Consider the following 19,902-nt stretch of genomic DNA (forward strand, 5'->3'; position numbering starts at 1 on the left):
CAAAGGTAGGTGATGGCGGCGGGGGGGGGGGGGGGGTCGGCAATGGCGGCAGCGGGGGGGGGGGGGGGCTATAATGTGCCCCCTCACTCTGGCTCTGGCCCCCCCCTACTGCCGAAGTTCAGATACGCCTCTGGTTATAAGCAGGACATCCCAATTCTGACTTGGAGGTTCTTTTGAAAATGCTCCTCTAAGTGTTGATCACTGGAGCTGTAAAGCTTCAAATCATCTATAAAAAGAGTAGGTTCAATGTAACCTGTAAGTCATTAGCATCTCTACTAAGGTTAACGCTAAATCCATGTAAGCCGCATTGAGCCTGCTTTTAGTGGGAAAGTGCGGGATACAAATGTAATAAATAAGTAAATAAAAATGAACCAAAAACTTAAGGGCATGGAATCTCCCTGTATCTTAATGTTAAGAATGACAGTATTGCCCATCTTCATAATCCATATGAAGTATAATTGCTGCATTTTCATGGTAAACTTGATGTACTCGGTCAAGCCAGGGTTTATTTTGTATCAAGGCAATTTATTATTCAAGAGTGTGAGGTGAGAAATAAAATTCCTATGGTGATGATTTTGGCACATTCTAGAGAGTTATTCCTAAGCTAATACTCTAGTATGTAATTCCTATACTGACACCTCCTTTCCCCCCCCCCCCAGATACCCAGCAGACACTCACAGGGAACGCCAAATCACAGAGGCTGCTGATCCATCCAGCTTGTTCAGGGGTCTCTGCAGCAAATAAATATAGCTTGTCTGTGGTCTCCAGCAGGAAGGGTGAAGTATCCTTGGGACTGCTCTCCCCGCTGGCCTCTGCCACAAACACACAGTCACTCATCTTTATTCGTTTCTTGTCTTGTTTCTTCACCTTTTCGGGTGGACTGGAGCCATCAAACAGCTCCAAGCGGGCAATGGAGCAGCTGCTTTCTTTGTACAGGATGGCCCAGTACTTCTTCCATTTCTGGAAACAAATGGGCAGAGAGAGAGAGAATCAAGAAAAGGAAAGCTTTTACATCTTGTTGCTACAGATCAGTGCACAACTTCTTAACACAAGCATAAAGAAAAGAATTTTGACCCCCAATGTAATATGTAAAATAGACTATGCATAAAAAATGCACGCTAGCATGGGAGGATACATGTGCATATGGGTCTGCGTTAGCAGCAGCTCTATTTTGTGAACAAAAAATCTGTACTGTATCAGCACCTGCATGTGTACATCTACCCATGTTCTGGCATGTTATTCTGTGCATACAATTTTTCCACTAAAAGTCTCTAAATAGTGATCAATCCAAAAAAAAGCTTATCTGTTCAGGGAATCTTTACCATACAAATCACTCTTTAATTTTAATATTTGTTAACAGGAAAAAAAAGAGCTTCAGTTATTGCTGAAACCTCGATAACATTCATGGGAACTGCATAGTGTAGCATTCTCCACACAGCTGCATTCAATCATTGGCTCAAAAAAACCTCCATATTAATTGTATTTTTCTTTCTTCTTCTTCTTCAAAATTATTCTCATTTCCTGAACAGATCCAGTTGAAGACCCTTACGTTTCAATCACTGAGCGTGAGTCTTATCTTATAATGGGACAATCCCAACGGGCGCCCGTTTCACTACCGCTTCGTCAAGGAGAGTCCTCTATCCGTCTCAATCTCTGAAAAACAAGAATAAAATCAGTCCACTCAAATCTACTCACTGTTCTTTCAGGTTACCTAAATTATCGGGTGCATATATTCACCGACAAAAGGACTGTCCACTCATTCCGTTCTGCTAAGGTCAAAATATGGTGCTGGATATAGCAAAACACTAGCGCCTGCGCAGCATCAATCTATTTAAAGAAATACCGACCATTTGATCATATTATTTAACCCCTGAGGATCCAATGTATTCAAACGATAGATCCACTGTTGTTCTCATTGTGTTGATTTTTTTTATTTGATTTTAGGTTGAATTGGCTAAGGCTTTAGATAACAGAGGTTATCCTAAAAAAAAGTGTTACACAAAACTCATACAAGAGCCCAATTTAATGTTTTTGTTTGAATATCCAGTGTACCTGAATGCAACTCACCTTGGGTTACCACTGAAAAAGGTGTGAGCAAAATCTAAATAAATAAATATATATATATATATATATATTTTTTTTTTTTTTTAACCGTATTTTTCGGACTATAAGACGCACCGGACCATAAGACGCACCTAGGTTTTAGAGGAGGGAAATAGGAAAAAAAAATTTTTCCTCTTTCCCTCCTCTAAAACCTAGGTGCTCCGGTGCGTCTTGTCCGGGTTTTGGACCTCCGTCCCGTACTTACAGGATTCCATGTTCCCTGGTGGTCTAGTGACGTCGGGGCAGGAAAGAGCCCCCTCTTTCCTGCCCATCGCGCTGCTCTCCGTGCTTCTCAATGCTTTCTGACGGTCTCGGCGAGATTCAAAATGGCCGCCGAGACCATCAGAAAGCATTGAGAAGCACGGAGAGCAGCGCGATGGGCAGGAAAGAGGGGGCTCTTTCCTGCCCCGATGTCACTAGACCACCAGGGAACATGGAATCCTGTAAGTACGGAACGGAGGTCCAAAACCGCTACCTTCGGACTATAAGACGCACCCCCCATTTTCCTCCCAAATTTTTGGGGAAAAAAGTGCGTCTTATAGTCCGAAAAATACGGTATATACACAGTCGGTAGCAAAGCTGAGGCCAACATTATAAAAAGACTGCTAAAAAACAGAGAAAAAAGAAAAAGGGGGGAGGGAGGGACAAGGGGGGGTGGGATTGGGATAGGAAGGAAGGTAGTATTGGGTAGTATTTTCATTGCATCTGTACACAAAGACATTTTTCTGCAGTTTGTTCAATATCAAGTTATGTATTGTCTACTTTGGAAAACCTAATAAAAATGAGTTAAACGTAAAAAGACATTGGAACATCATGACAACACATCCTATTTGTGAGTCAAGATTTTTGCAAATAGCTGTTCATAGCATATTCGCAGGGTTTCAATTTGAAGGAAATTTTGAGTTCCGCACTGTTACCTGATATGCATATCATTGGAACAGTGGGGAAACATAGTAAATGTGGCCACTGCAAATCTTGCCTTATTATGAAGGAATGCACAGAATTCATTAATCCTAATGATGGTAAAAATTTATAAACTAAAACATCAAACAAACTGCAGATCAAGTCATGTGATATATACGTTACAGTGTCCTTGTGGCAAAGTCTATGTTAGAAAGACAATACGTCCAGCACACATGAGAATGAATGAACACAGATTTAGGGAGTCTTTTACTAAAGCTTAGCGCGAATTATCTGCATCAGGGCCCATAGGAATAACATGGGCCCTGCTGCAGATAACTCGAGCTAAGCTTTAGTAAAAGACCCCCTTAATATTCTACACCAAAAGGAGTTGGCCCAGTAGCGTAGCCAGACCTCATTTTTTTGGGTGGGCCTGGGGGTGGACTGGGTGGGCATGATCCACATATTTCCTCTCTGTCCATCCCCCTCCCGTAAAGATAAATACCTGGGCTGGCCGGGATATCCGGGCCCTACCAGCTGAAGAATCTTCTGGAGGCCCCCAAGGCTTGAAAAGTCTCATCCCTGCGCCAGTCACCAGCATGGCAGAAAGCAACGTTCAGCAGCGTTGCCTGCGTGCCTGCCTGCCTTTTAAAATAATTTGTCTCCCCAGGCTCCGCTGCATTTACTTCTTCGCCCGATGCAAAGCGCTGCCATTCGCACAGGCAGCTCCGCTCCCCTTTGCCGCGTCCATCTGGCCCTACATATCCACTAGAGGAAGTGGATCAGAGAGGGCAAAGGGGAGCAGAGCTGCCTGTGCGAACGGCAGCGTTTTGCGATGGGCGAAGAAGTAAATGCAGCGGAGCCTGGGGAGACGAATTATTTTAAAAGGCTGAACGCTGCTTCCCGGACCCGGCAGAGCCGCAGGAGAAAAGGCAGCGACAGCAGCAGGATGTTGGATGGGTGGGCTTGGAGGGAAAGTGGCTGGGCCTGGGCCCGTCCAGGCCCGCCCGTGGCTACGCCCCTGAGTTGGCACCTTTGGTATCACATTGTAAAGCTTTAAAACATGATTTGATTACTTTATTTGTATCATCATTGATCAGTTACTCCCTAACATCAGAGAAGGTGATGTTGATAAAAAAAAAATTAGCAGAAGGAGTAGTGTAGGTAGAAGGGATCTTCCATAAAATACCAGAGGACGAGAGTTGTAATGAACAAAATCTTTATTCTTCAGGGGAAGTTGACAGATCGGTCCATGAATGCTTGTGAGGAGGGGTGCTTGGCGTGTGACTTGACTGTTATCCCGACACTCAATTTTCATCAGTGTTTCTATATACAGACCCCTGATGTAGGCTTTATGCCGAAACACAGTACTGTGTCGGGTTTTGAGATTTTATTACAACTGTCATCCTCTGGTACTTTGTGGAAGAGTCCTGCTACCTTCACTACTCCTTCTGCTGGTTTCCTTCTACGTAGTGACACATGGTCCTCCACTTTTGCGGTGCCCTGTTGTTGATAAAAAATTAACACAACGAGAACAACAATGGATCAATCGTTTGAATACATTGGATCCTTAGGGGTTAAATAATATGATTGAATGGTCGGTATTTCTTTAAATAGATTATCTGCTACTGTGCAAGTGCTAGCGTTTTGATAAACCCAGTGACATTTTTTTACCTTAGCAGAGGGGAATGAGTGGACAGCCCATTTGTTGGTGAATATATGCGCCCCATAATTTAGGTAACCCGAAACAACAGTGAGTAGATTTGAGTGGACTGATTTTACTCTTGTTTTTCAGAGAATGAGATGGATAGAGGACTTCTTCTGATGAAGCGGTAGTGAAACAGGCTCCCGTTGGGATTGTCCCATTATAAGATAAGTCTCTCTCTCTAATGCTCAATGATTGAAATATGTGGAGGGGCATAATCGAACGGGGCGCCCACGTTTTCCTGAGGGCGTCCTCACAGGACGTCCCCATGAAGGGGCGGGGAAACCCTTATTATCGAAACAAGATGGGCGGCCATCTTTCGTTTCGATAATATGGTCAGGGTCGCCCAAATCTCAACATTTAGGTTGACCTTAGAGATGGTCGTCCCCAATTTTCAGCGATAATGGAAACCGAGGACGCCCATCTCAGAAACGACCAAATCCAAGCCCTTTGGTCATGGGAGGAGCCAGCTTTCATAGTGCACTGGTCCCCCTCACATGCAAGTACACCAACCGGGCACCCTAGGGGGCACTGCAGTGGACTTCAGAAAAAGCTCCCAGGTGCATAGCTCCCTTACCTTGTGTGCTGAGCCCCCAACCCCCCCCCCCCCAAACCCACTCCCCACAACTGTACACCACTACCATAGCCCTTAGGGATGAAGGGGGGCATCTAGATGTGGGTATAGTGGGTTTGTGGTGGGTTTTGGAGGGCTCACATTTACCACCACAGGTTTAACGGGGGGGGGTGGGCCTGGGTCCGCCTGCCTGAAGTGCACTGCAGTACCCACTAAAACTGGACCTGCATACTGCTGTCATGGAGCTGGGTATGACATTTGAGGCTGGCATAGAGGCTGGAAAAAATATTTTAAAAACATTTTTTTAGGGTGGGAGGGGGTTAGTGACCACTGAGGGAGTAGGGGGAGGTCACCCCCGATTCCCTCTGGTGGTCATCTGGTCATTTAGGGCACATTTTTGTGGCTTGGTTGTAAAAAAAAAAGAACCAAGTAAAGTCAGCCAAGTGTTCATCAGGGACGCCCTTCTTTTTTCCATTATCAGCCAAGGACACCCATGTGTTAAGCACGCCCCATTCCCGCCTTCGCTATGCTTCCGACACGCCCCCATGAACTTTGGTCATCCCCGCGACGGAAAGCAGTTGAGGGTGGCCAAAATCGGCTTTCGATTATGCCGATTTGGTTGACCCTGGGAGAAGGACAACCATCTCCCAATTTGTGTCAAAAGATGGGCGCCCTTCTCTTTGGAAAATGAACCCAAAGGGTTTTCAACTGGATCTGTTCAGGAAATGAGAATAATCTTGAAGAAAAATACAAGAAAATACAATTAATACAGAGGTTTTTTTCAGACAATGATTGAATGCAGCTGAGTGGAGAATGCTACAATATGCAGTTCCCACGAATGTTATCGAGGTTTCAGCAATAACTGAGGCTCTTTTTTCTTCTGTTAACAAATATTAATGAGCCTCTTAATCTCTCTGCTATGGCCTTGTCTTCCCTGAGTGCCCCTTTTAACCCTCGGTCATCTAGCAGTCCAACTGATTCTTTTACTGGCTTATTGCTTCTAATATACTTTTTAAAAACTATTTACTATATGTTATATGTTTTTGGCTAGGATTTGGGCGGATTTGAGATGGGCGGCCTCGGTTTTCCGCGATAATGGAAACCGAAGGCGGCCATCTCAAAAACAAACAAATCCAAGGCATTGGGTCATGGGAGGGGCCAGAATTCGCACTGGTCCCCCTCACATGCCAGGACACCAACCAGGCACCCTAGGGGGCACTTTTACAAATTAAAAAAAAACATTAAAATACCTCCCAGGTGCATAGTTCCCTTCCCTTGGGTGCTGAGCCCCCCAAATCCTCCCCAAAACCCACTCCCCACCACTCTACACCATTACCATAGCACTTATGGGTGAAGGGGAGCACTTAGTTGTGGGTACAGTGGGTTTGGGGGGGGGGGTTGGAGGACTCCCATTTACCACCACAAGTGTAACAGTTAGTGGGGGGTTGGGCCTGAAGTGCACTGCACCCACTAAACACTGCTTCAGGGACCTGCATACTGCTGTCATGGAGCTGGATATGACAATTGAGGCTGGCATACAGGCTGGAAAAAAAAGTTTTTAAAGTTGTTTTTTTTTTTGGTGGGGGGGGGGGGGTTTAGTGACCACTGGGGGAGTCAGGGGAGGTCATCCCCGATTCCCTCCGGTGGTCATCTGGGCAGTTAAGGCACTTTTTTGGGTCTTGTTCGTGAAAAAAACGGGTCCAAAAAAAAGCAGACCAAATTTTTGCTACGCCCGCCCTTCTTTTTTCCATTATCGGCCGAGGGCGCCCATCTCTTAAGCACGGCCCGGCACGCCCCTGTCCTGCCTTCGCTACCCTTCCGACATGCCCCCGGGAACTTTGTTTGTCTCCGCGATGGACTGCAGTTGGGGGCGCCCAAAATTGGCCCGGTTACCGTGTGAGACCTTACCGCTAGGTCAGTGGCTTGCAGTAAGGTCTCAGTCCCAAAATGGACGCATGGCAATTTTCATTTTGCCGCACGTCCATTTTTGGCAAAAAAAGGCATTTTTTTTTGTAGGTGCGCTAAAAAATAATTCTACGCACGCCCAAAACACGCATCTACACTACCGCAGGCCATTTTTCAGCGCACCTTAGTAAAAGGACCCCTGACACTTTTTATTCTGTTTTAGTTAGCATTCACATTCGGTTTAATATGTTCTATTCCACTCAGTATATGGCGTAGTTTTTAAAATCTGTTCACGGTATCTCACGTTTTTAAGTTTTCACCCAATTTGTCTATCGATGTAAGCACACCCCCATATTGTGGTTCATTTAATACCTTCTTCATTTTTGTTCATTTTTTTTAAGTGACTGCACAGTTTTATATTTTCCTTTCACTATATAACACCTTAGTGTTATGTACATTACTTTTTCTTCAATGCACAGTGATTGTTTTAACGCAGGCCCACATTTTAACTAGACACATATTGTCTGCGCTTACATCAACCCAAGCTCACAGGTATTTAAATGTATTATTACATTTTGCACTATCTTATTTTACTTCTCATTTGGTGCATTGTATTTGCTTTCATATACTCATCCGTACTCAGCATTGTACATTATCCTGTAAAGTTTATATTTATTATTGTTCTTTACCATCATTGTTTTATTATTCCTATTTACACCCTATGGGGAACTCTTACTAAGCCACGTAGGCGCCTGCACATGCCCAGCGTGTGCCAATTTGGAACTATCACCCGGGCAACTTCATTTTGTATGTGTGTCCAGTATGATTGAAACATAAGGGTCTACAACTGGATCAGTTCAGGAAATGAGAATAATTTTGAAGAAAAATACAATTAATACGGAGGTTTTGTTGAGCCAATGACTGAATGCAGCTGAGTGCAGAATGCTACAATATGCAGTTCCCATGAATGTTATCAAGGTTTCAGCAATAACTGAGGCTCTTTTTTCTTCTGTTAACAAATATTAAAATTAGAGTGATTTGTATGGTAAAGATTCTCTGAACAAGATATGTTTTTTTGGATTGATCACTATTTAGAGACTTTTAGTGGAAACGTTTTCCAGTGATCATATTCTTCATTTTGTGGTTTGATATTGGTGCATTCCAGCACATGTGCGGATGCATATTAGGGTGGAGAAACAGGGTGAGATAGATGGATGGATGGCAAAGCAGTATAATTTTATGGTATATAATGTGATAGGAAACACAGATCTTTGTTAAGACCTGTCTGGTGAAATGATGAAATATTTTGACACCTACCAGATATGACATAATAAAGATCTGGGTTTCCTATTGCATTATAAACCATAAAATTATACTGCTTTGCCACCCTCTGATCACCCATCCAGCCCATCCCCTGCCCACCCCCAACTCTTACCTTTCCCCATAAGACTCATTAGAATTCTTTTATGGGCAAGTCACTTAACCCTCCATTGCCCCAGGTACAAAATAAGTACCTGTACATAATATGTAAACTAGTTTGATTGTAACCACAGAAAGGTAGTATGTCAAATCCCTTCCCCTTGACCTTTCACATATATTGATGGTTTAATGATAAAGCTCTTATATTCCACCTCTATCCAAGGCAGAGCACAGTAATAATAATAATAATAATAATAATAACAACACAAATATGCAGACAATGAACACAAACATTTCCCCCCCACCTCCCCCAAAATTACCACCCAGGACTATATACACCACACAGCACCACTCATCCTACTGCATTCATGAAAGTTGCCTATATTGGGAGAAGAGATGGCCCTTCACTTGTTTCTTAAATATTGCCGTGTTAGTCATCTGTCTCAAAAAGAGAAATCACGGATTCTGATAAATGTCAGCATTTGAAGGTATTGAATTTTCAAGAGATATTTGATTGATGTGTTAAAGTATTCTCCTGAAGCTATTCCTCCCTTAAATAGGATTTATAATATTCCTGTTCCCACTAAAATGATTTCTCGGGACTACCTCAGGATGCAAATCCAAACGATTTGAATATATCTGCAGTCCTTGAAACATCATTAAACAAGGATTCTGAGAGGGCCACTATGTTAGTGTCATTTGTCTTTGAAATTGTATTTTAGTAACTCTAAGGCCCCGATGATCAGAAGCAAATGCGGGCGTTAGAGACCATTAGGACCGGACTAGTGCCTGCACCCCAGCATCACAGCCAGTGTGCACATGAAACAACGTACTCGCCGACTCTGATTGCTAATGATCAACGGGCAGCACACCAAACAAGGGTGCTGCTCCCGCTGCAAACCCTACGCCAACTTGGAGCTGGCATTAGGGTTTGCCAGCAAGGCAAACCACTGAAAAGGTTTGATGGGTCCAGGATTTTCTCCCAGACCTGTCAAAACAATGCTTGCCCCCCCCCCCCCAAACACAAGGCCTGGAGGTCTGGTGGACCTCAAGGCCCCCCCACCCAAAACACTAAAGAACCCTGGTGGTTCAGTGGGACCACTACTTCCCTCCCAACACTGAAATAAATTGGCTGGTGGTCCAGGGGGACCGCTAGTCCTTCCTCCAGCCCCCCCCCCCCCCCACGGCCTACCGTATCCATAGTTGTAGGAGGGACAAGCATTCCCTCCCTCCTCTTCGGGCGCCTCCTCAAAATGGTGGCACCCTGCCCTGCCTGGTGCATCCTGGGATGCGCTGGGCAGGGCTTAATCCTTATATGGAAGTTAAGTCCAGCTCTGTGCATCCCAGGATGCACCAGGCAGGGCATCGCTATTTTGAGGAGGCACCCGACGAAGAGGGAGGGAATGCTAATCCCTCCCTTCTCCAACTATGGACAAAATAAGCCTCGGGAAGGGGTGCAGGGAGGGACGGATGGATGGAGGAACGGAGGGAGGGCTAGCGATCCTACTGGACCACCGCCAGGCTTAGGTTTGACAGGTCTGGGAGAAAATCCTGTACCTGTCAAACCTTTTCTGCTGTTTGACAGGTCCAGGCTTTTGACATCCTAAACCTGTCAAACAACTTCTGCATGAGGATTGTGCCTTGCCCAGGCAAAATTCTCCCACAGAAGTACCCCTATGATCAGAGCCAATAGTGCGCATAAATTTGCATGCCATTAGCTTTGATCATAGAGGCACTATAGTCCCGTGCTGTTCCAGCGCTACTTTTAAAGCGCTATTTTGAACAGCGCAGGGCTTCTGATCATCGGCCTGTCAGTTATTTTTTGAGGCAGAAGAATTTGGATATATCTGGATGTTAGCAAACACAAGAACAGAGGACTGTCTTTTTGGCTTTAAGACAAGCAGCACTAACTTTGGGAACAATTTGTTGACTTATCCTTGTAAATGTCTGATAAAGCATTTTGGTATAAAACATGTCTTTTTGCTTCCTAAGCAGGTAAGGGCCACATTATACCACTTTTGAGATGTTTTTCTCTTTTGAAAATGAGCCCTTTAATATGCTTTATTATGTGTTTCTTCTATATTGTGTAAATACTCTGTTTTGCCTTAACAAGTTACAGCTTGTGAATATGTTTCTGAAATAAGAAAAATAAAGTTTAAAAACATATATTAAGTTAGTCCAATAAAAAGGTATCATTTTCTTTTCTTTGTTTTATTTCTATTTATTACCTTTAATAGTGGACTATAATACAATACTATACTTTAATAGTGGAGGAGTAGCCTAGTGGTTAGTGCAGTAGACTTTGATCCTGGGGGACTGAGTTCAATTCCCAGTGTAGCTCCTTGTGACTCTGGGCAACTCACTTAACCCTCCATTGGCCCTGGTACAAAATAAGTACCTGAATATATGTAAACCACTTTGAATATAGTTGCAAAAACCTCAGAAAAGCAGTATATCAAGTCCCAATTCCCTTTCCCTATTTGAGATTCTACATGGAATGTTGCTATTCCACTCGCAACATTCCATGTAGAAGCCTGCCCTTGCAGATCAGCAACGCGGCTGCACAGGCTTCTGTTTCTGTGAGTCTGACACAGGACATCAGACTCACAGAAACAGAAGCCTGCGCGGCCACGTTGCTGATCTGCAAGGGCAGGCTTCTATATGGACTGTTGCTAGTGGAGTAGTAGCCTAGTGGCTAGTGCAGTGGACTTTGATCCTGGGGAACTGAGTTCAATTCCCACTACAGCTCCTTGTGACTCTGGGCAAGTCACCTAACCCTCCATTGCCCTTGGTACAAAATAAGTACCTGAATATATGTAAACCACTTTGAATACAGTTGCAAAAACTTCAGAAAGGCAGTATATCAAGTCCCACTTCCCTTCCCTAACACAGCTACCACACCACCTCACTCCAGATGGCAAGAAACTGACATTGTCTGGACTACACTAATTTGGGGTCTCTTTTACTAAACTACGCTAGCGATTACCGCACCGTAAATGTGATGCAGCTCATTCAGAATGAATAGGGTGTGGCGCATTTGCCATGCTGGCAATCGCTAGCACGGTTTAGTAAAAGAGGCCTTTTGTTCCTTTTTTACATGCATTGTAGACTTGTATGTAGCAAATGTTAGACTGAATATGTTGCATGATTGATACACAATTTTGTTTCATGAATCAGTTCTGTATCTGCGTTTTTGTTAATTAATTTGTAATTTTCGTCAACTTTGAGATGATTGAGCTATCTCTAGATCAGGGGTTCTCAACCCGTCTTTGGAACACACCTAGACAGTCAGGTTTTCAGGATACCCATAATGAATATGCATGAAATCGATTTGCATGGAATGGAGGTAGCACATGCAAATGTATCTCATGTATATTCATTGTGGGTATTCCTAGGATAAGCAGCATAAATTCTGTTTTACTGTTCTGGGATCTTGCCAGGTACTTGTGTCCTGGATTGGTCACTGTTGGAAACAAGATACTGGGCTTGATGGACCTTCGGTGTGTCCCAGTATGGCAACATCTGGCTAAGGTATCCCAAGGACTGGGTTGAGAACCCCTGCCCTAGATATTCAAATAAAAGTTTTATTTATTTTTAGCTAAGGTGGAACAGTTTTGGGTTTTTTTTTTTTTTGGGGGGGGGGGGGGGGAGATCTTTGAAAATCAGCATATTTATTTTTCCTAGTATTTAAGCCCAACTCTAATATATGTGTATGCAACTCTGAATGCCAATTCGGTTTTTACAGAACTAATTTGTCAACAGCCTAGCACTCTACTCTTTGTTCCAGCACACATCCCCCTCAGCTCAGTCTCCTTTTTTTTCCTTTTCAATGAGGCTTGAAAAACGTTGCACCTACTATATGCTCACAGTAAAGAGAAGAAACAGGCATGAAATCCTCACTAACTCTGAGCGCTAAAGAACAAGCTAACCTTTTATTCCTCCTCAGACCATGCACCCAGAGTTATAAATCCCTGTGTGCTCACCTTCTGGTCGTCAGTGCACTTCTTTGCATCTGCCTTGAATAGCTAATATCCTCGTTAGCAAGGGATTTAAATTAGCACTTATGTCAGAGAGAGTCTGTGAGCACATATGATTGGATTCATATTTCAAGAATATATCATTTTAGTTTAGACTATTAAAATCGTAGCACTGAATGAGGTAGCATTTATTTAGCTAACAGCTGCTAGGAGTGGCCTAGTGGTTAGAGCACCAGTCTTGCAATCCAGAGGTGGCCGGTTCAAATCCCACTGCTGCTCCTTGTGATCTTGGGCAACTCACTTAACCCTCCATTGCCTCAGGTACAAACTTAGATTGTGAGCCCTCCTGGGACAGAGAAATATCCAGTGTACCTGAATGTAATTCACCTTGAGCCACTACTGAAAAAGGTGTGAGCAAAATCTAAATAAATAAACTTATTAAAAGAATGGAAGAAAACTGCATATAAAGGAAGGGTCATTTTGTTCTGCACCTTTTTTTTTTTTCTTCTTCTCTTGGATTCATATTTCAAAGGGCATAACACTTATTCAGAAAGTAAAGCTTTTCTTCTGATGAGAGGCCCCAGTGGATGAGGGCAGCTGGGCTAGCTGTTAACCAATCTGTTAACACATAAACATATTCTTAAGACTTGCAAAAAAAAAAAAAAATACTAGTTTCCATTCTCAGATAACTCCAGGTCAGAAGGGTCAAGGATAGCCAACCCTGGTTTTACTCACATTGCATCTATTGGCTTGTAGTTTCAATTTCTTAGGGAAGGTTGAAACAAAAATTCCGTATATGCAACCGGGCAAGACCAGAACTGGCTCAGCTTAGTCCTTCTGATCTGGAGTCCTCTGGTTGTTTTCTTTCTATAGCAGTGCTTCTCAACCCTCTCCTGGAGGTACGCATTGCCAGTCAAGTTTTCAGGATCACCACAATGAAATACATGTGAGACCAAGGAGGCTTTTCTTAGGGAATGCAATGGGGAAAATCAGAACTACAAGTCCCTACATGCAATGGGGAGGATTCAAGATGGCATCCAGGCAGGATGTGGGCGACGGTTGTTCCTAAATAGTAGTGCTGATTCTCCTTTTTCTTGCAACCATGCCAGAAAGGAAGAGCAAACTTAGGGGGCCTCCTCTCTCTAAGCAGACCTCCTCCTTACCGGGACAACAGTCAATGTCCTAATTTCTGGTGTCGACCTCAACTCCGGGCGTTTCCGTTGATGAGGCTGGGAAGAGTCTCGTCCAGGAGAGCGACATTTCGCTCAGCCCGTTAGGACCTTCAACCCCGCCGCCACCGCAACTTGACGGGGCTTCTGTTCCGAGACCCGGACCAGGAAGCTTGAAGGGGTGGTGAACTCCGTCGGAAGCTGCGGATCTCGCGATAATATCAGAGCAAGCGGGTAGCCAAAGAACACCGGAGATGGCAACTGGGGAAGTAACGGAAGACGCGACTGTGATTGCACAAGAAGTTCTTCTCTGCTCTTCAGCGATTCAACCGTTAATTAAACCCCAAGAGGTGTCTTTGGATTCCATATGGACTGCTCTAGAAGCCATGCACAAGGTCTGTAATGCTTTTATTACTGTATCTCTAAATAATTCCTCTCAAATAAAGAATCTAAAAGATAAGGTGGAAGGACTTTCAGTAAAACAAACTAAACTTGAGACTACAACTGTTAAATTACAAGAACAACGAGCACAGATCTCTGGAGATAGAATGGCAGTACATCAAAAGATAGAAAATTTAGAAAATCTTTCAAGAAATCTAAATCTGAGGATTTTAAATTTTCCAAAGGATCAATTCACCACACCTAGAGATATGTTTGTAAAACTTCTAAAAGAAGTGTATAAGTACTCAGATCAAGCCCTTCCACCTACTCAGAGAATATATTACTTGGAAACGTTGCCAAAATCTAATAGGAATGCTCCAGGAATTCCTGATACTTCTGACTCATTAGATTTAACAAATATCCTGGAACAATCGGATGAAACTATTGAGACCAGAACCACTTTAATTGTTTTATTTGTTTTTTTTACAAGATAAAGAAACTCTGTTAAGCCTATATTTTAAAAATATACACCCAGAATTTAAGGGTGCTAAAATTTCAATTTTTCCGGATATATCTCGTTGGTCTCAACAGAGGAGAAAGAAATTTCTTGAGATGAAACAGGAAACTTTGGCTATAAAAGCAAAGTTCCAACTGCGCTTTCCGTGTAAATGTGTGTTGACTTTGAATGAAAAAAGATACATTTTTTTTTTAGCCTGATCAATTGCGTATGTTCCTTGATGCACAAGGCGAAAAGGGTTAAGCCCATATGAAGAAAGGTCATATAATTAAGGGGTAACCTCCTGCCAATCTTAAGGCCTTTGAATGATTATTTTCCAACGTCCATTGGATTTTTTTCTTAAACTATCTTGAATCCCTGACTGTATCTTGTGGACTATAAAACTAAGATTATTATTAGTATTTCCTTTTGAATGATTTTCCTTTGTAATCATGTGATAATGTAGTATCTTATCAAAGATGATGTCTTTGTATTAAATTAAACTAATAAACAAATTTAAACCTACCTGCAATGGGGTAAACCCAGGACTGGATCAATCCTGTCCTGAAATCTGGATCCAGCTGGCAGCCTTAACCTATCGGCAGCTCTCTAGGATTGGGAGTGAAGACATAGGCTCTATGGCAGCTGTGGGCAACCATGTCCTCAAGGGCCACAACCCAGTTGGGTTTTCATGATTTCAACAACAAATATGAATGAGATCTATTTTTTTTTTTGTTACATTTGTACCCCGTGCTTTCCCACTCATGGCAGGCTCAATGTGGCTTACATGGGGCAATGGAGGGTTAAGTGACTTGCCCAGAGTCACAAGGAGCTGCCTGTGCCTGAAGTTGGAATCGAACTCAGTTCCGCAGGACCAAAGTCCACCACCCTAACCACTAGGCCACGCCTCCATTTTTTTGTATACAATGGAAGCAAAATGCAGAAAAAAACAGCAGATCCCAGAGTAACGTTCTCACAGGAAACACCTTTATTAACAAAATGTTTATTGCACACACTGTCTCGTGTTTGTTTCTACAACAGTGCTGTCACTATACTGTGGAAGGGATTTGTTGATTTTTTTTTTTTAGATCTTCTTTGACTCCTTGTAATTGTTATACCCCTGAGGCAACCCAATAATGGGCGAAACATGGACCACGTTGGGTATTTTTTTTTCTGCATTCTACACTATTTGCAGATCTGAAGACCCTCTCTCTTTTTTTTTCTCACTACAATTGAAGCACTACATGCAAATCAATTTCATGCATATTCATTGTGGAAATCTTGAAAACCTGACTGGGTTGTGGCCCTCAAGGACCATGTTGCCCACCTCTGCTCCATAGGAACCATTCTGACACCGAGCCCCATCCTCCGGCTTTTAATTAACCCACTGCCAGACTAATAGGAAGATGCAGCAGCTCTGATATCACACAGTAAGAAAATACTCACAGGAAAGGAAAAGCTTGTGGTTTGTGCTAAACTTAGCATTGCTGCATCTGAAATGCAGCCAGAACTTCCTGCTTTTGTGATAAAAATATCAGTTCTTCAGTCTCAGAGTGCAACTCCTGTGGCAAAGTCCACCAGTTCCTGTGTTAGTAGGTGACTCCTGTACTAGAGGTCATCCACTGGGTAAAAGCCCATTCGGTGTCTGTGCTGAAACCCAGCCCCTGCATTTGAATCCAGCCAGGGCTGGTTGGAGGGGAAGAGAGCAAGCAAATCAATTGCCTGGGGTCACAACACTGCAAAGGTCTCCCTTGGTGAAGCTAAGAGATATCACTGAGGCAAAAGTTCAAGATACTTGAAGTCTACTACTGCTACTGCTTAACATTTCTAGAGCGCTACTAGGGTTACGCAGCGCTGTACAAATCAACAAAGAAGGCCAGTCCCTGCTCAGAGGAGCTTACAATCTAAAGGACGAAATGTCAAGTTGATGCAGTCTAGATTTCTTGAGTAGAGGTGTGGTGGTTAGGTGCCAAAGGCGACATTGAAGAGGTCCATTTGTTCCATTCCTTATCTTAGTTTCTGTCCTAGGCCCCAGTGTGTCCAGCCCTGGCAATGAATCCAGTCCCTGTGTTTCAGTGTGGCACCTGTATTACAGCCCAGCCCCTTCATTAGTCTCCAGTTCTCTCAGGGCCACTGTTTATGTTTATTAATGATTTGATGAATCACCAAATCCTGGGAAATACTATATCTAAGTGATCTACCTTGAGTAGAGGGGTGTGGTAGCCATGTTAGTCCACTTTTAAAGGTAATCAATAGAAATAAAACATGGAAAAGAAAATAAGATGATACCTTTTTTATTGGCCATAATACATTACATTATTGGACATAACTTAATATCTCTCTATATAAAACGCACCTCCAACGTTCCATTGAAGCCTCACTTTCCCAACGTTCGAAAGTGAGGCGGCTGAGACCACTTTTTTGCTCCATAAGTGTCTGCCCCGCCCACGCGTCAAACGTGATGACGCAGGGGGCGGAGCAATGACACTCATGCAGCAAAAATGACGCCCCCCCCGGCGCAACAACATGGCCCCTCCGCGCTGCCCCACCCCCAAAGCTGCAGAATGCAGGAGGTGCAACCCACCCCCCACAAGCCACCCACCGTCGCGTTGCTTTGCCGGCGGGGGACATGAAACCCCGCCAGCACAAGTCCTGTCTGCTGACTACTGCATGATCTTCGGCGTTGCAAGCCTCTGCAGGCAGGACTTCTGTGCGTCTGACGTCCTGCATGCACACAACCCCGCCCTGCACAGGCTACCAATGCCAAAGATCGCTGGAGTCAGTCAGACTCAGACAACACAGGACTTCTGCTGGCGGGATTTTGGGTCCCCCGCCAGCAAAACTACACGATGGTGGGTGAGATGGCGATGATGGGTGGGAGGCCGGCTGCATCGCGGTGGGTGGGATGGCGGCAGGGGGGGGTGCATCGCGTGGAGGAGGCGCTAAGCAGGATCTCCCCCCCCCCAAAAACAGAACTATATGGCAGCCCATGGAGGGATGAGGTGTTGGGTCTGGCTGGCTGGAGGGAAAGCATAGGAAGGGCAGGAGCTTTTGGGGGTGGCAGGAGGGGATCAGGGGATTTTGAAGAGAATCAGAGTTATGCAATTTTGAGCTGTCCTAATTTAACCCAGTGACCAATGTGGGTGGTCAGTGCTGAACATCATTGGCACTGCATAAACTACAGTGCCTGCCCAGTACTGTCCACAGCGCCCCCCCCCCCCCCCCATCTCCCCAAAAGTCTCTTAAGCAAAACTTCAGACACAAGGAGGGGGAGAATGAGGGCCAGAAGAGGTCCAGAGACCACAGATGGAGGCGGGGGAGGGGGTCCTCACAGCACAGACGAAGGGGGATCCACAGCCCTGACAGGAGGGCAGCAGGGAGACATAAGAGGAGGAGGGGGGGAACACTGACCAGACAGAGAGATGAGGGATCCTGCGACAACACAGTGGCACAGGCAGACGGAGGGGGTTCTCTCACTCTGTGTCTCTCTCACTCTCAAACACCGTCTACAACACACGCTATGTCTCACACTGGATCACATTCACTATGTGTCACACAGTCACTCTCAAACACTCTCTCACTCTCATACACTCTCGCTGTGGCTCACATATCCACTCAAAACACACTGTCAATCTCACACACAAACACTCTCTAACAGACACACTTGCAGCCACAAACATTCAATCTGTCTCTCTCACATAGTCACTCTCACACAAACTCTCTCAAACATACACACTCCGAGGAAAACCTTGCTAGCTCCCATTTCATTTCTGTCAGAAACGGGCCTTTTTTACTAGTATTATTATATTACTAGTAAAAAAGGCCCGTTTCCGAAACCAATGAAACGGGCGCTAGCATGTGGCTTTTTTTGTGTGTGTATGTATGTGTCACAGAGTTATTTTGTGTGTGTGTGTGTGTGTGTGTGAGTGAGTGTTTCCCCCCCCCCCCCCCCCCCGGTCTATTTTTGCACATACCCACAGCAGGAATATTCTTCTCTCGTTCCAGCGGTGGTTCTGTGCTCTCTGTGCTGCACAGATAATGAGCCATTCTTCTGGGGAATGCTCCTCCCTTATTGTCACGTAGTTTCCTCTGATTGGTCCGTCTTACGTTGCCTAGTGTTGCCTGGGAACGGTGTTGTGATGGTCCTTTGTGTTTCAGAATGTTGAGGGTGTTTTTTCTGATTGGTCCGTCATGCGAGGGCGGGGCAGAGAGACATGGTCAGTGTTGTGGCTTCACCACCATGAATCCATGAACCCTTCAGGGAGTGACTGAGTGACTAACTGTTGTTGCTGAAAAGTTTCACCAGAACTATCACATATTAACAGTCACATGGAAAACAAGGGTCTTCAGTTTTTCCTTAAAGAATTGAAAGGATTGCTTGGCTCGCAAGTCTAGAGGTAAATTATTCTAGAGGCAACGGAACAGGAAGAACACAGCAAAGGATCTCATAAATGCTCAATGAGCCTGAGACGGAGATGGAAGAACCAATCTATGATCATTGAGAGATTGCAACAGTCGCGAAGGGGAATAAGGAATTGTAAAATAAGATAAGTAATCTGGAAAACCATCATGTAAGGCCCTGAACATTAGAGGTAGAATCTTTAACGGAATATGGGCCCGAAAGAGAAGCCAATGCAATTTCAAGAAAAGTGGAGTGACGAGTCCTGGCGCCTTGCTCTGCACAAAAAGCGAGCAGCCGTGTTTTGCAAGAATTGGAACCATTTTAGACTAGATTGAGGGAGCCCTGCATTTGCAATATTACAGTAATCAAGCCTGGTGGTGACAAACGCATAGTAAATAGGGCTGGTGGAACACAGTAAGCAGGATATGCCTGGCAGGGGGGGCAGCAACATTCGAGGGGTAGCAGAAACTGCCATACTTACCCGTGCGCTACGCTCCACTGGCCACTGCCGCCACACACAAGACCTACCTTGATCCTTGAAGGCCGCCCTGGTGGTGTGTTGGCCTCTGCGGCTAAGGGGGCAGGAAAGAATCCCACTCTTTCCTGCTCTCTGCTACTTGTCCATCTCCGCTTTGCTCTTCTGTGCTGTGGATGGCCCCACTGTATTTTAAAAATGGCTGCCGACTGCCGCTGAAGTCATGATAACCATTTTAACAAAACACGACGACGCTGCCAGCAGCACAGAAAAGCAAAGTGGAGAGCGCCAGAGATGGAGTAGCGGCAATGGGCAGGAAAGAGTGGGATTCTTTCCTGCCCCCGCAGCTGAAGAGGCTTCACCACCACCAGGGTAAGCAGCAAGGTAGGACTGTAA

At 44.5% G+C, this 19,902-nt stretch overlaps 1 protein-coding gene across 1 annotated transcript in view; it reads right to left on the reverse strand.

Moving 5' to 3' along the window:
• Positions 1–19,902, reverse strand: part of DOK2 (docking protein 2) — a 41,899-nt gene that overhangs the window by 14,544 nt on the left and 7,453 nt on the right. Inside the window, exon 2 of the mRNA XM_030201979.1 lies at positions 679–960. Coding sequence (XP_030057839.1) covers positions 679–960 — 282 coding nt within the window. The remainder of the gene's footprint in view (positions 1–678; positions 961–19,902) is intronic.

The sequence above is a fragment of the Microcaecilia unicolor genome, chromosome 4 (assembly GCF_901765095.1).
Source record: "Microcaecilia unicolor chromosome 4, aMicUni1.1, whole genome shotgun sequence".
NCBI classification, from domain to species: domain Eukaryota; kingdom Metazoa; phylum Chordata; class Amphibia; order Gymnophiona; family Siphonopidae; genus Microcaecilia; species Microcaecilia unicolor.